This window comes from Mercurialis annua, linkage group LG1-X, assembly GCF_937616625.2.
Source record: "Mercurialis annua linkage group LG1-X, ddMerAnnu1.2, whole genome shotgun sequence".
Classification (NCBI taxonomy): domain Eukaryota; kingdom Viridiplantae; phylum Streptophyta; class Magnoliopsida; order Malpighiales; family Euphorbiaceae; genus Mercurialis; species Mercurialis annua.
This window is the reverse complement of record NC_065570.1, coordinates 3,639,522-3,656,719: the sequence shown is the minus strand read 5'-3', so window position 1 is coordinate 3,656,719 and position 17,198 is coordinate 3,639,522. Positions and strand designations below refer to the sequence as shown.

Below are 17,198 nucleotides of genomic sequence, written 5' to 3'. Positions count from 1 at the left end.
ATCCTCTTAAGAAAATTAAAATAATTCTTTATTTTGAATTTTTCAAGTGGAACCGAGTTCAAATAAGTCATTAATAAGAGTTTTTTTTTTGAATTTTGTTTCAAGTAAAAAAGTCCACTTTATAAAAATGAGTACAAGCGAAAGTAAAAGATGTATATTTAGACAAAATTGCCTATTTTATAAAATTAGAATATAGTTGAAAAGTGATTAAAAAGTGGGTGTTTTAAAAAAAATATTTTCCTTATATTTCTTTATAAAAAAAATCTTAATTAATTAAATGAGAAATCTTTTTTTTTGATGAATATTAAATGAGAAATCTTAATATGATTGTTTTTCACTAAATTAAAACCCACCGACTACATAATAAATCTTTATTAAGATATTGAATTATAACCTCAACCAAATCGTTCCTATATAAACCAAATCATGAATCTAGTATTGGGGGTGGTGATGTGTGACACATCCTCTTGCCCACTAAATCTTGCAAAATAGATAGAAAAATGTCTCTCAATATATATTATGGAGTCCACTCTTCATTTCCAAGCAACCTCAAATAAAAGCGACTTCACTTATTAGGTCCCCTCCTCTTCTACCTAGTCAAAACTCATTCTTCAATTGAGTCTTCACTAGTTCTCTATTTTATAAGGCAAGAAACCAAGCACTAGTTCATTTTTGAGATTTTGTACGATTCAAGATATGGATTGTAAGTGGAAATTTATATGAAAAAAGAATGATTAATGATTAATTTCATATATTATTTATTTGGACGAATAGAAAATGAAAATTATAACCAAAAAATAAAAAAATGAAGTGACAAATCGTTTTGTCACGTCACCTAAAATTTATCTCTAGTCTGAGTTTGATCCCGATTCGGAATTTTGATTTTATCCTAGATTTTAACTTCGAATCAAACATATAATTCTAATTCCAACCCCAATTAAGGTTCACGATCCGACTCTAATTTGGGTGGGTATAAATTCAACCCCACTCGAATTTGAACTAAATTCGACCCCAACTCAAGTTTCAATACCCAATTCTAATTATTGGTCTCAAATCTTGACCATAATCGAGGTCCTAAACCCTTATCCCAATTAGTGTCTCTGGTTGCGATCGACCCCAACTAATGTTCCAAACCCAGCTTATGCCCAAAAGTGAACCTCGACGAATTAAAAATAATTAAAATTATTTTTTGAATTTTTAAATTGGCAAAATAATGTTATATATCCATATTTTTTGACCAAAAAAAAAATATTCTTACAAATAATTTATGATAATATAATATGTCGATTTTATTTATTTGTGACAAATAAAACCAACTCTTTTTTTTATATCTATTGCGAGCACAAAAATTTTAAATTTATATAACTTTTTTAAAATTAAATATAAAAGATAAATAGTACAAAATAAAAATATAAAGTAAAAAATCACCCTTTCCAAATTATAAAATAGTATTTATTTTTCTGAAAAAGGTTAGAAAGATGTATAGAAATTGAAAGGCCAAATGTTGTAAAAAGGCCAAACCTTTTATAAAAGTTTTACAAAAGTCCCGACCTTTCAATTTTATCGATTTTGGCCAAAAATAAATTATTTGGTTTCAATTGTGGCCAACTCTCAATTTGATTTCAGTTTGCTTTTATGACGCCTATATGGCGCCTATGTGGCATGCCAAATATTGAAAAGTCAGGACTTTTGTGAAACCAAATAATCCATTTTTGGCCAAAATCGATAAAATTGAAAGGTCGGGACTTTTGTGAAACCAAATAATCAGTTTTTGGCCAAAATCGATAAAATTGAAAGGTAAAGACTTTTGTGAAAGATTTGGCCTTTTTACAACATTTGGCCAAATTGAAATGAATTAATTTGAAACAATTTAGTAATTTTGCTTCAAAGTCAGCTCTCTTATTTCTAAACTGAAAAACTTCAAATCTTTGGATATGGAAAACACACACACGTGGGTACAGTCCACAGAAACTATGTTTGATTTCACTGTAAGGAGCCAAGAAAAGGGAGCCTAATGATAGTATTGCTTGTGTGATTTGTCATTACACTATAACGCTAATCAAAATGATAGCAACAAAAAGTTAATAATGTCCACAAAATTTAATAAGATTAACACAAATTAGAAAAAAAAAGTGAAACCAAATTGAGGAAATGATGTGGCGATATCCCCGTAAGGGCCCTCCACTTATTATTTATGCTTTAAAAACGGCTTAATCATAAAAAAAAAGATAATATCAAATAAAATCACGAATTTTATATGTTTTTTTATTTAAATCACGTAGTTTAAATTTTATTATTTTCATGCACAAATTATGACTTTTTTAAATTCATATTCGACGCTGAGCTATAATGGCTTTATTGTTGTAAGTCGTTAAGGTGGAAGTCATTTTACACCAATAAATAAATGCCACTTCGACACTATATATGAATTTGAAAAAAAAAATGATAGGTCGTGTATGAAAATGACAAAATTTAAGCTGTATGATTAAAATGAAAAAACATTTAAAATTCATGATTTTTTTGACATTAACCTTAAAATGCATTTTAAGATTTTTATTTATTTGTTCTTTTAAAAAAAATTACTATTATCAATTTTTTTTCCATTTAATAATTATTTAAGAATATAAATTAAAAGTGTGTTGCTCAGTCATTGTTAAATAACAAGATTATTATCACGTCGTATGTTAAGTGATTAATTAATTTAACTGATCAACAAATTTTATATTTTTATATTTTTATTTTATATAATTTCTTAATTTTTTTTATATTTAATATGTCTATGTCCATACCTAATTAAATGAACATTTAAATTTGGTTTTACATACATTTTATGGCCGGTGTGATACATATTCTCAGTCCAAGAGAGGACTTAAAATTTGAAATAAATTGGACATAAAGTTGAGCAAATCACTGTAACACCCCTTACGTTTTTCATAATTCACAGTTTGATATCCCTTATTTGAAAATCAAATAATTTGCAATCTCAGTTTTAATTTTATAAACTATAAGAACCTTTTGTTAGTTCCGTTAAAAATTTGAAATTTATTTTCAAGCAATTTGGTACCTCAGTTTCAATTATATAACAATATGGTACCTCAATTTCAATTATATAAGCGATTTGGTACTTTAGTTTCAATTGTGTAAACGATTTGGTACCTCATTTTCAAACGATTTGGTACCTCATATTTTATTTCGTTAACGATTTATTACCTATATTTAACAGAAAGGTCTTATAGTTTATAAAATCAAAACTGAGATACCAAATCGTTTGATTTTCAAATAACGGACACCAAACTGTAAATTATAACGAACGTGAGGGACCTAAAGTAATTTGCTCTGTAAAGTTTGATAAAAGTAAATATTTTAAGAAAATACTGAATAAACAAAGAAAGCTTAATAATCAATATGTTTTGCCTTTAAAAAGAGAGGAGATAGGTCCCTCAATTGAACATCAATTAGATGTTGATGTGGTGTTAAAGGTAGACACTGGATATTTTATCCATGCATTGGCATTTCTCTAATCAAACTACCATTTGAATGTGGAAGATGAAATAGGGGTGAGAAAAAAACGGGTAAGCAGAACCAATCAAACCGACGGTTTTCGATCAATTTGGTTTGATTATAAACTTAAGTTATATTGGTTTGATTTTAATATAAAAAAATTGATTTTTAATTGTCGGTTCGAGTTGGAATTTTGTTATTCAAATTAACTGAACCAACTGAATAAACCAAAAGATTATTTTTATTTTTATATTTTTCTTATATATTTATCGATTTTAACCAAACCAACCGAGTAACGACCAATTCAATCGATTTAATTTTTTTTCTCTTTTAGTAGTGATGGGTTTATCCCAAGGAAACCCATATGTACCCTATTTTTATTCTCTGCCCACATATATCTCATCGTGGCAGACCAAAGATTTGCTTTGCCCGTAAATCACAGCACCACCTTCATCTCCACCTCCACTAGTATTAATAGGTTATAATTTATCTGAGTGGATTCCGATCGGGCCAAAGCCGACTAAATTTTAGGTTAAACCTATGTAAAGCTCTTTATATTTTTTTTTTTCAATTTATTTGATACTTATTGTTCAATAGGCCTCTTATTATACCTTTTTTATTTAATGAATCATTTTATAGACAAAAGTTGTGAACGTGGCACTCGTTATCAGTTAAGTGATTAACAATTTCTACGTTAAAAATAATAAAAGATTTTTATGCTTTTGAATTTTTGATTATCTATTTGATTTTTAGTTTTTCGTTATGCAATAGGATCATATAACATTTCTATTTATCTGGTCCTTGATGATGTGACGATCTTACTAATGTGTCGAATTCGGTAGACATTTAAATTCGGTTTCAATCTGTTTTACGGGGATTATAATGGACACTCCTTTTTAGTAAAAAAATGAACTTAAAAATTCTAAATAAACGAAATAAGAACTAGATAAAGATAAAATTTTAAAAATCAAATAAATAAATTTTTAGAAATACAAGGATCTAAAAGTAAGTTTGGCCAGTTTTTTATCTACAAACTAAAACGTGATTAAGACTTAGTTGGGTTCACTCATACTTATAAATTAATTCTTTTCAAATTTTTATAAATTTAAGGCCAAATGATTACATAAAAAACCCAAATCTTTTATGAAAGGTTTACAAAAGTATAAACTTTTCAATTTTATCCAATTTGTTTAAAACGCATGATTTCGTTTCAATTATGTCCAACTACATAATTTTGCTTTTATTGCGCACACATGCCACATGAGCAAAATTACATAATTGGACATTATTGAAACGATATCATGTCTTTCAGGACAAATTGAATAAAATTGAAAGGTTTTTAGATTTTTGTGAAACTTTCATAAAAAAATTGGCCTTTTTTTTGTCATTGGCTTAAATTAAATAAAACCTAAAAGTTCAAATATGTCCATAGAAAACAAAATTCACCGAAAATAACGAAATTAGTATTAAGACAAGGTGTTCAAGTTCGCCCAAGGTGGCTGCATTGGGGGAAGGTGCACAATTAACTAAACAAATTAAAAATGACTTATTTGACTGGAAAATAAATTTGATAATTCAATTGACTAAAAAAATTTAAATAAATTTATTAGACTACGAGACACAAGTTCTAAAAAATGATTGACAGTTTGCTCTAAAAAGGTCACCTATTAAGCAAGTATGAGTAGCAAGTATGAGTCAAATTTTAAATAGTCATATTAGAAAAGTGGTCTTGTTTAATTTTGACATTAATGCTTTTGGTGCTTTGGTTTGACCTGTAATTCCCAACTAATTAATACGCAATTCCTTCTGTTTCTTTCCTATTGTTCCTTTGTAGGGCCAACTTCAAAATTTTACTATTAAAAACGCATTCAACTGTAAAGCCTGAGAACGATGGAGTGTCACAAGAAACATTCTCACTAATGTCGTTTATGCTATACGACAGAGGACAAAATGCCAAAACATTAAGGCAATTAGATAGCCAACTACTATAACAATTGGTTTAGCCTTGCTGACGAAGGAACTGCATTTGCACAAACCATAAATGACCGGGATTTTATGATAGTGTTTCTGTTTTTGGGATTTTCTGTACTAAAATGCTTCAATTTTACATATTTTGGCAATTTAAGCTCCATGTTTAAAAATTGCTAAATGATAGCCACACTTTTCATTGTTCGACAAATTTGGTCATAATGCAGTATCGTTTTTTTTACTATACAATGTTACTGAGTTTGCATCACAAATTGCCAAAAAAATGAAAGATTAAAACATAATTTATGATTTTCTAACGTGGAGCTTAAATCGTTAAATTAGATAAATTTAAAGCCTTTTAGTGCAAATAGACATTCATTTTATGGCAAAATGTTTCTTTTACATCTAAATTTTTGAACATTTTATCAAATATTCCGACATTCCGATCCATCACTTTTAGAACTTATCACAATATGTTTATCCTTCAATTTAGATCTATTTAAAATAGGTTATCCTCATTTAAAACTCATTTAACCCTTCCTTTACTGAAAAAAAAAAGTGAAAATTTTATAAAATGTAGTAATTATTTCAATATGAAATTGGATGGACTAAGATACTCAAATTATTTTTTAAAAAATATATGATAAAATATCTAAAATTATGGATATAAATTATTTTAATTTTTTTTTTATCATCAATGAGAAATAAGGAGATTAAAATATAGGCTAAAAACATCTTTATATATATAAGCTCAGTCACCCACATGCACAAAAACAAAGCGTCTTGTCGAACAACTTTAGCAGTTGCAGATACATCAGCTCCACTATCTCATGCACCCTTTAATCACAAAACCCTATTTAATCTCAAACAAAACTAAAAATTAAAGCCTATAAACTATGCTTTTGAATGTCATTAAAAACTTTGAAATATGATAAAGCTGGGGAACATCTTTTAATAACAAAAAAGCAAAACAATAAAGACTAAAGAGAACTAAAGCAAATTAAGTTCAACCAAACAAATCAAAAAGTTTAAACTTCAAATCAAACCTAACCCAACCCAGAAATTTCTTTTTCTATACGATATAAGCACAAAAACCAGTGCCCACATTCTTGCATTTGCATATACAAATTACACCATTTTTTCCCCAATCCCCAGCTCAAACAATTCACCGAATGAATCCATTTCTGATAAAACTGTAAACAAAAACCAGCTTTTTAAAATAATGACTTAAAAAAAGAGTCATGCAGCTGTCTGTACGTTTAAAACTTTCTGATAAAGAAGAAATTATGGTGGAGGACCATAACCTGGCAGATCATGATGCCACTGATCAGCTGAATTCAAACCAAAAGAGCCACCGCCACCGCCAATGGCGGTTGTGTTGTTGCTGTTAGTGTTGTTGCCGGTTGTGGTGCTGGTACTGACAGTACTCCACAAAGCATTACTATCAGATAATGTTGTGGTAGGGTTTAAAATATTGTTGCTCCTCAAAAACCCTGCTGCTTGCTGATGCTGCCAATTTCGCTGCTGTTGTTGATCATGATGAGAGCCCATATGGTAGAATTGCCTCGGCTGTTGAATCTGTTGTGATCCATAAGGTGGAAGAACAGCGTTAAACCCATGCAGAAGACTCAAATTTGAAGTACCAGCGCCAAATTCTCCACCGGCAAGATTCAAAGACTGATGACTCAGACTGAAATTAGACTGAGACGGTGGCTGGTTATTCAAAGACTGAATATTAGCTAAAGAATTCATCAAAAAACCACCAGCAGAATAATTATAAGACCCTACTGAAGAAATTCCAGAACCAGCCGCGGATTCTTTGTTAAATGAATTTGCGATCATATTCTGAGTTGAGGTCACCAAAGACTGAGCCCTAGAATTATTCTCACTAGAAGAAGAAGATGGGTTGTTAATATTATTAGCCGTTGACGAAGAAGATGACGTTTTCACCCGCTTACCTCTCCGGCAACCACCGCCAACCGGGACGTTCCTTAGGGTTCCGCCTTGAGTCCAGTAACGTCTACAACTCTTACAAAAATAACGCGGCTGAGATAAACTATAGTTATTGTAATAACAAAACTTTGTATTCAGTGAGTCACACCGAGGACATTTTTGCGGCTGCTGCTGATTTTGACTCTGATTTTCTCCTTGAATCATAGCTTTCATTCTCCGATCTTGATTATTCTGCTTCATCAAATCTTGATCTTGCTGCATACTGACTGTGTTTAGTTGAAAAAGTCAAAGAAATAAGCTCTTTTTTGTTCTTGGGTTAGGATTATAATTTGGTCTGCATGCAGGGTTTTTGAAGGGGAAAATTTGAGTAGTAATTAAAGAGTTAAAAAACAACGGCGGTTTTGAGTTTTACCGGGTGCATGTCCACCCACAACCATCACAAACCACGGTCTGCATCTCTCATATTAATTAAAATTGACCAAATAATACCAAATGCAAAATCAATCACTCCATATCTCAAAATCCACCAAGATTTTCATTCCATTCTTTTAACCATATCTATACATGTCCAACAAAACACCATATGTAGATATCAAATACCAATATTACAACACAAGTACTTAACTGTATGTACGGTTTGGTCAGCACAAAACAAAACTTACCGATGTCTTAATCTTGAAGCAAGAATCAAGAAACATATTAAAAAAAAACTTGAGTTCAGAGATCCGATCAAGAACTTGCTTACTCGAGCGGAGGAGTGAGGTGTAAAGAGGCGGTGGAAGGTGGTGGGCGGTGGTGGTGTATGTGTCAGAATTTGGCTACTTTTTTTTTTCTTTTGAGTTTCTCTGTGTTTCCACTATGTAAAGGTGTTTCTCTGTCTACAATCTTCTAGTATTTGATTTTGTTTAATTTAATGGTTCTTCTTCTTCTTCTTTCTGTTCTTTATGACATCACTGTTTTGTGCCGTTTTGGCATTGGACGCCCATTCTTGATAACTTCTACTTCGAACCTTCATTCACTATAAAATGACATTCATATCCTCTAATTGTCTTGAATTTTATTTGATCTAATATTCCATTCGAACCATGCAATTCTCTTTATCATTTACTGATAAATTACGAATAAAGAGTCAATTTGATCTTTCATTTTGCCATTCAAATTTATATAATTCATATACAATTTTTTTTATCAATTAAAAATAATATTTTTTATTTTTAAATCAATAGTAGAATATCTAAAAATATTATTTTTAATTGAAAATAATTAAGAGTGAATTATTACTGTAAATTATAAATTAAAGCACCAAATGAAAATTTTACTCAATAAATTATGAGCCAGGATTCAATTTTGGCAGCACTAGATAAACTAAGTTGATGTGTACTACTATTTGATTAGGTAACAATTCAGTGAAATTAGAAGAACACATGGAATTTTGGTACAGAAAAATACATGTGCATGTACATATATATGAGTAGATATAGATTCATATAGCTACCTAGCCTGGGTGTTTTTGACAGTTAGCGAAGCAAATTGTATTAGAAACTCCCAAGTCCTAACCAAACTGGAATTGGAGAGTTAAGGGCTATTTCTATTTTAAAAAAATTACTATAAGACTCCTCATATTTATCATAAATTAAATTTTACTCTTTTTTATTAAAAAATTAAATCGTTTAATTTTTAAATAAAAGAACATAAAATGTTAATTATGACAACTATAGAGAGCCTCATAATAATTTATTCTTTTATTTTTACCGTCGATTAGAATTGATTTTAGGTTAAATCTATCATAAATGTATGCTTTCAAATTTTATTTATGTATGTTTCCTTTTGTTTTTTTAATGTTATTTGGTTTTCATTTCTAATTAATTTTAAAATTTTATAAAAAAAGAGAGTGTATATTACACTTACCATGAAATGGGTTGAAACCGAATTTAAATATACATATAACCGGATATGTTATAAAAAAAACAGTGTGTGTTACATTAACCATAAAACGCATTTGTGACCAATTAAATTAATTTGGAGAGACCACAATGAAAAATATAATATATCTATTAAATAACAAATCTAAAAAAAAGAGGCCAAATAACTCAAATTTAAAAATTTAAAAAACCTTTGTCATGTTCTTTGAAATGATTTATTAAGTTGAAAATGGATAGGACAACAAACCTTAAAAATAGATCATATATTAAATAAAGTGAAACAAAGGATTAAAAAACTCTCCGAACTAGACACGAAATATCAAAATAGGCCCAAGATCATGTAACTGGATCAAAAAAAATCCACAACTATAAACCGGGTCAAACACGACCCTCATGCTCCCTCGCTCACTCTCACACCGCATACGAAACACACTCTTCTGATAAAAGTTCAAAATAGCCCTTATAATTTTTTAAAATTTTCAAATTGTTGTTGCTCCTCAACGAGATGCTCCTTCGGCGAGGAGCAGATCTGCTCTTCAAAAGAGGAGGAGGATAGAATTTAACAAAAAATTATCGGCGGTTTTCGATAAATTCGCAGCGGTCATTGGTCGGAATGGAGTGGTTTCCAATGAATGGAGGGGTTATTTAATCCGGTTTTTGCATAGTTTAGGAGGGTGGTTTGATCCATTTTTGCAACTATTGGACTTTTTTGACCTATTTATATGACTTTGGATGTAATTGATCCTTCATGTCAAGTTGAGAGGGTTTTTTTTATCCTTTATTCAAAAAAAAAATTGATGGGTTTTTTTTCTTGCACGGAGTACATTCATTGAGGTTCTAAAATTACAAGATATATAGAATTAGCACTAGACATTGTGTATTAGTTAGTATTGAAGATGGAAGAGAGCTACGTGAGGAATGACGCCCATATATCCGTTACAACTGCTCCTCTATCTTCACAGTCATATCATATTATCTCCCAACACCTTGCGGACAACCGCTACAAAACATTTCTTTCTTTCTTATTTTGTTGTTGATGATGTGAGGGTGAGGGTGAGGGTGAGGGTGTTTCCTTGTAGTTGTTAGAGTACAACATTTGGTCGTTTCTGTTAAAATCGAATCGAATTATCTATATTGGATTTATCAATTTTTCTTAATTTTTTAACTTTTTAACTGAATCGGCAATCGTCCAAATTAATCGCTATAAAACTAGCCGAATTATAATAATTTTAGATGTATAAAATCAAAAACTCATCAAATTACCTGGCTCATTTATGTTAAAATATAAAGAGCAATCATAAAAAATATCCGGTTGATTCGATTCAATAAATTTTTAAAAACCTTAATTTGAATCAAATAATTTTTTTTATATAAGTTGAACTAAACCGACCAGATTAACCGAATTATGGTTAATTTTGTTTTAATTAATATTTACTTACCCTTAGAAAAGGTTGTATTTATTTAGTTCCATCATCATCTATATGTAGTATGACGAAATAAAAAGGAGTATACAAATATTGTTTTAAATGTGGAAATAATTCGAGGACGACTCTTCCTTTCATTTCCAGTATTAGTTTTCTGATATAAATGCTTATAGATATCTCATATTTAAAAATAAATAAATTTATGATCTACCCTTTCAAAAACATTAAATTATGCTAATTTTGATTATTAAATTTCAATTATAGCCAATTTGGTATATTCATAGAAAAAAATGCTTCAGTTTTAAAATTTTTCCATTCATAGTCCAGCTTTCCTTTTAAACAGAAACTAGACTACAATCAACGAAATTAAACAATTTAATTATAAATGAGAAAAAAAATGACCTTTTAAATAATTGTCAATAATTAAAAGGGCTTTTTATATGTTTTACGGATTTTTTCAGCCCAATATCTTTTATACGGGCCAAACAATTTCTTTACTTTTCATACCGGATTTTATTACTTTGTTGACCTAGAATTTTAAATTCTTCTCTTTTTTACGAACTTCCTTCTCTTAACTCTGAATTGGCGGTTTCTTTTTCTTTTTTCTCTGAAAATAGCGGTTTCTTTTCTTCTTCTCCACACGATTTCTTCTTCTGATAGTCGTCGCTCTTCATCAAGTCTCAGTGCCGCTCCACTGCCGCCTTCGTTTCCGCCGCCGTTTTCTTATTTTTGTGTTTTCTTTTTCAGATCTGAACCGGAGTTTATTGTCGGAAGGAATAATAGATATCAGAAGTTTTTAACGATTTTAAAAAGTTTTTTAAAGGCATATGATCCGATTTTGAAACGAAAAGATTCACCGTTCTTCTTATTCTTCTTTTTCATTTTCAGATCTAGAAATTGTTTTATTAACTGTTTTTAAGTCACAGTAATTCTTTTACCATTAAACATGTGTAAATATTATCTTTAAGGAATGTAATAATAATTTTCATGTACATAAAATAATTTTATGATTTTATGTAATGAAAATATGTTATTTCTGCAGTTTTACTATGTTTGGTTATATTTCTGCGTTTTTTTAATTCTGCAGCACGATTTGTTGATAATGGTAGATTGATAAAATTATTGTAATGTTTCAGTGTTGTCGATTTTATGTTAATTTTATGTTGATAATCGGTTGATATTTATTGATTTTAATATTGACAAATAAGATAATGATGTCCGTGAAATAAACTAAAAAAATAAAAATTTAACTGAGACTAGATAATGATATGTTAGCATTGGGAAAGAAGACAAATAAAGATGGTGAATTATTATAATGTTACAATGTTGAAATTGTGTTGATTTTCGGTTAATATTTTGTTGATTTTAACATTGGTGAAAAAAAAACAATAATGATATTGAATTATTATAATGTTATAATGTTGATCTTGTGTTGATGTTATGTTGATATCAACATATGTAATAAACTAACTGATTCAAATTTTTCAATCTTTTTTATACTAATTTTTATTTTTCAACATTTTTTCAATTTAATTTCAATTTTTTTATTTTATTTTCACATATAATGTGTTTTTTTTTTCGTTGATGATAAAATTAACTAAATATCAACATAATATTAACGCAATATCAACATAAGATTAACATTGTAACACCATAATAATTTAACATCATTTTTTTTTTCACAAATGTTAAAATTAACAAAATATCAACCGAAAATTAACACAATGTCAACACTATATCATTACAATAATTCAACTTCGTTATTTGTCTCACCATATCATTATCTAGTCTCAATCTAATTTAATTTAATTTTTTAGTTTATTTCACAGACAATATTATTTTATTTGCCAATGTTAAAATAAAAAAAAAATTCAGTTGATAGCAACATAATATCAACATAAAGTCAACATAAAATCAAAAACACTGTGATATTATAATAATTCAGCAATCAATCATCATCAACAAATCGTTCTGCAGAATTAAAAAAAACGCAGAAACACAAGAAAAATGCAGAAATAACATAATTTTATTCCATAAAATCACAAAATTATTCTACATAACATGAAATGAGTATTAGATTCTCTAAAAATACTCTTTTATACATGTTTAATGGTGAAAAAACAGTAAAAAATTAACAAATTACAGATATGAAAATAAAAAAAAAGAACAAAAAAATTCAAATCTGAAATTAAAATGATAAAAGAAAGATGACGGCGAGACGAAGACGGAACGGCGGAGGCAGAACGATGGAGGTGGAACGACGGAGGTGGAACAATGGAAGAGAAACGATGGAAATGGAACAGCGGAAGGTGAGTTGAGAGAGAAAAAGGAGAGAGAAAATTGAGGAGAGAGAAAAATATTTGGTTTATGAGGATTTGACTTGGAGTAGAAAATATATTTTATCCGTATAAAAGTAATAATCTCCAGCGTGGATGGTAGTTTTCATATTGAAAACTCTTACCCGTATAAAAGATATATTTTTGCAAATATTAGATGTTTATGTAAAAAGCCCTAATTAAAATATATTGTATTTATCAAAATCAGAATAGAGTTACAGTCTTAAAAAGTGAGACTGTATATTAAAACTAGATATTTTTAAGTAATTAGACTTTTTTAATTGTCAAAGATGGACGAAATGTTAATGAGCCCTAAGTGCCTAGCCTAATACAAGATGAGCTACAATTCTACATACTAATTTAGAGCCCAAGTAATTTTTATTCAACCCGAACTTCAGTCAACATAGTAATTTGTAATTATTGTAGGGAAATTGCAGAAAATACTCCGTTTTTTAAAAATATTTGTAAAAATATTCTGTTTTTGAAAATTTATTTGTTTATTTTTTTTTCTGAAAATTTATTTTTTTACTCTGAAAATTTGTAAAAATATTCTGTAAATTGTTTGAAACTGTATTTGAAACTGTTTTTTAGAAACCGTTTGAAACTGTATTTGAAACTGTTTTTAAAAACGGTTTCAAAATATTTTTTAATAAACCGTTATAAACCGTTTGAAATCCTATTATAGACTGTTTTTAAAACGGTTTATAAAATAGTTTCAAATTGTATTTTTTTTAACCGTTTGAAACTCTGTTTGAAACTGTAGGCAAAAAATTTTCTAAAACGGTTTCAAATTGTATTTTTTGAAACTGTTTGCAACTGTTTGAAACTGCAGAGTAAAAAAATAAATATTTAAAGTTTTTAGATACGTTAGCAAACTTTCAGTTTATGAGTTAAATTTTACAAATATTTTTAGTATTTTGGCTAATAATCACCGACGGTCCTCGACTTTTACCCTAAACTTCCGTAAATCCCCTATACTTTCAAAAGCTTCCCTAAACCCCCCCAACCTTTATGGCGGCGCCATTCACGGCCCTTATAGACGAAACTACCCTTTTGGTTGTCTTTTTTTTGGAAAAAAACAAATAGTGACGCCACATGTTAATTGACACGTCATTTATGTCAAAACAAAATTGAAACACGTAAAATACCCCCTAAAAAATTAAATCAAATCAAATTTACTTAATCAAACCCAACCCACGGTCAATCCGCCCACCAACCCGAACCACTCACCGCACCCGCCGCCGACCACCACCCGCCACCGACCCATCGGAATTTGTTCTTGGAGAATAGATCTGAATCTGTTCTCCAAGAACAGATGTGCAGAAGACGGTTGGGAAGATGAGCAGCAACTCGTCTTCTCCACTTTTGAGAAGACGAGCTGTTGCTCGTCTTCTCAGCTGAGAAGACGGTCGTCTTCTCAGCTGAGAAGACGACGAGTTTGGTCGTTTTCTCACCTGAGAAGATGACCGGAGGCGGGTTCGGTTGTGGCGGTTCGGTTTTGATAATTCAGTGATTTGAATGAGTTGATTTGCTTTGATTTTTTATTTTTATTTTAATTAAATTTTAATAGTTGTAAGGGTGTTTTGGGTTTTTCAATTTTTTAGATATTTTACCACATGTCAAATGACACGTGGCGCCGTCTTTTTATTTTGCTTTTTAGAATTGTAGCCGCAAAAAAAAGACGGCGCTTAGGGGTATTTTCATCCATAAGTACCGTGAATGAGCGCCGCCATAAAGGTTGGAGGGTTTAGGGAAACTTTTAAAAGTATAGGAAGTTTACGGAAGCTTAGAACAAAGGTCGAAGACCATCGATGATTATTAGCCTAGTATTTTAGATATTTTGCTAAACTACCAATTATTATATAACTACATATAATTTAGTTTCGACAAAAAAAAACATATAATTTAGTATTCATTTTATAAAAAATGGGCTCGATAACTAATTCATATTTTGTTGTTATTTGATCATCGTTTTAAACAATTATAGTCCAATAAGCACAAAAAAGTTCCTGCATTTATTTTAGAATTACTGATTTATTTGCATATGCTTCTTCCATTTGACATTTTTTTAGCTGGCATGAAGGCCTACCAAACATTTTTTGGGTCGCTATTCCTCTTTAGGTAACTAAATCATCCAGTGAATTTGAGTTGAGCTAGATAATTGAGCAAAATCAAAACAAACTCGGATTCTTTTACAATCAAGATTTATCCTCAAAATCAAATAATGAGCAGTCGTTAAATCAAATGTCAATTGCTTAATTACTTCAAAACTAAAAAGAAACCGTAATAAGCAATTCTGTCTGAACATTTCAACCAAGTTATTTAGAAAAAACATTATGACTCACAATCCTTTTTGGCAGCGAAGCAACACTAGAATTATGAAACTTAGTACTGTATGCATAGGCTTCAATCAAGTAACCAAAATACCGAAATATATTGATCACTTGCTCCAGCAAACTGAGAATAAAGAAAATACTCAATTAACATGTAATTTACTTATGTGTTGGAACACAACAAAGAAGAAAGATCAAAGCAAAACTCATCCCTCAATCCTTCTTATTGAAATCAAGGTTCTCTCCTCCACCGGCTTTCCGTCTCAAATCCACCACATCTTCATCCATCGCTTTCCCTCGTTTACCATAATCATCCTCGTCGCTCTCACTGCTGCTGGTGCCGCTACTGGTATCATCTTTTCCGACCACTGTCTCCTTAATCTTATGAGTAGTATTCTTCGCAGCATCCCAAGCACCTTTCATCGTCTCCTTCGCTTTATCTCCTACGCTCCCCACCGTTTCCACCACCTTAATCGCCCCATCTCTCGCCTTTTCAGAAGCTGCACCAGCGTAATCTTTCGCCTTTTCCTTCACATCATGTGCAGTATCTGCAACTCTCTCTTTCCCCTCTTCAGCCTTCTCTTTCGTCTTTTCCTTCACATCATGTGCAGTATCAGCAACCCTCTCTTTCCCTTCTTTAGCCTTCTCTTTCGCATGATACGCATAATCTTCCGCTTTCTCTTTAGTCTCTTTCGCCGTCTCTTTCGCACTCTCTTTAGTTTCGTGGGCGTATCCTTTCGCCTTTTCTTTCATATCACCCGCTCGTTCTTTAGCCTTTTCTTTCATATCCTCCGATTTTTCCATAGCCTGCTCTGCTCGTGCTCTCGCTCTTTCAGCGCCTTCCTTGGTCGTTTCTCTCGCCACATCCGATAAATCATTATCATTCTCTGCATTTCTGTCCTGAAACCACAAATATACAAAATAGAAAAATTCAAAACCGTAAAATATAAGCCAACTTCATATATATATATATATATATATATATATATGTTTTAAGCTAGCTACCCGGTTGTGCTTAGAGGCGGAGGTGAAGCAGACCCGAGAGACATTATGGGTAGACCCGGGAAACAGAGAAGGGGAATTTGGGAAGGTTTTTGAGAGGTTGAAGATGATGTTCTTGGTTATTGAAAATGCTGCCATTGTTATTCTTCAATTATTTTTTTTGTGCTCTTTAATTTGGTGCTTGGTGTTGATTATAAATGGTGTAAGAGGAAAGGTGGCAGCTTATGTGAGTGACACGTAAGCTAGAAGTTGCTACGTGTAGTGAAGAGCTTTACCATATTTAAGTAAGGAGGTTGGCTCAACACACGTTCTCTTTTAAGAGAAACGGCAAAATTCAAAACTGGGTTTGTTCAGTTAACTTCAGCAATGGGCAAATTCGCTGAACTGAGTATTTGGGTCTTTCCTGGGCTGAAGGTGAAATAAATGGCCCATTATCTGCTCTTATGGTCCGGTCTTGTTCTATTTCTGGCTCTAATGGACTCATGGCCCACGTTAAAAATGTGGATGTTTCCTTTAAGAGCTCTTTGAATTGATTTTTTTTTTTAAATTCATATATTTTATTAACTTTATAAATTTAGATCAATTAAATGTAAAATCATGAACTTACAAAAATATATTTAAAATAATTGAATGTTAATACAGTCAATTACTTTTAAAAAGTGATAGATTTCAACTTTTAAATTTAGAAATTGAGATCTTAAGTGATGAATTTTGAAGCGTGAACAAGTTTTAAATTCATAAATTCTCATATTATTTTTT

At 30.5% G+C, this 17,198-nt stretch overlaps 2 protein-coding genes across 2 annotated transcripts; both read right to left on the bottom strand.

Annotated features, from left to right (window-relative positions):
• Positions 1–6,190: 6,190 nt before the first annotated feature.
• Positions 6,191–8,420, bottom strand: LOC126665625 (dof zinc finger protein DOF1.4-like). The gene has a single exon (XM_050358466.2). It carries the CDS (start codon positions 7,681–7,683, stop codon positions 6,754–6,756), a length of 930 nt encoding a protein of 309 aa, XP_050214423.1. The 5' UTR covers positions 7,684–8,420; the 3' UTR covers positions 6,191–6,753.
• Positions 8,421–15,399: 6,979 nt separating this feature from the next.
• On the bottom strand, positions 15,400–16,586 carry LOC126665189 (late embryogenesis abundant protein 14-like). The gene is made up of 2 exons (XM_050357912.2): positions 16,443–16,586; positions 15,400–16,337 (listed from the first exon to the last, which is right to left on the bottom strand). The coding sequence occupies exons 1-2, from the start codon at positions 16,575–16,577 to the stop codon at positions 15,651–15,653; spliced, it is 822 nt and encodes a 273-aa protein (XP_050213869.1). The 5' UTR covers positions 16,578–16,586; the 3' UTR covers positions 15,400–15,650.
• Positions 16,587–17,198: the final 612 nt, after the last annotated feature.

Bases quoted from the DNA above. Each gene is read 5' to 3' on its own strand.
- LOC126665625 (XM_050358466.2), bottom strand. From the start codon at position 7,683: ATGCAGCAAGATCAAGATTTGATGAAGCAGAATAATCAAGATCGGAGA.
- LOC126665189 (XM_050357912.2), bottom strand. From the start codon at position 16,577: ATGGCAGCATTTTCAATAACCAAGAACATCATCTTCAACCTCTCAAAA. The intron at 16,338-16,442 runs GTAGCTAGCTTA...TTGTGGTTTCAG, and splicing joins CCGCCTCTAAGCACAACCGG to GACAGAAATGCAGAGAATGA.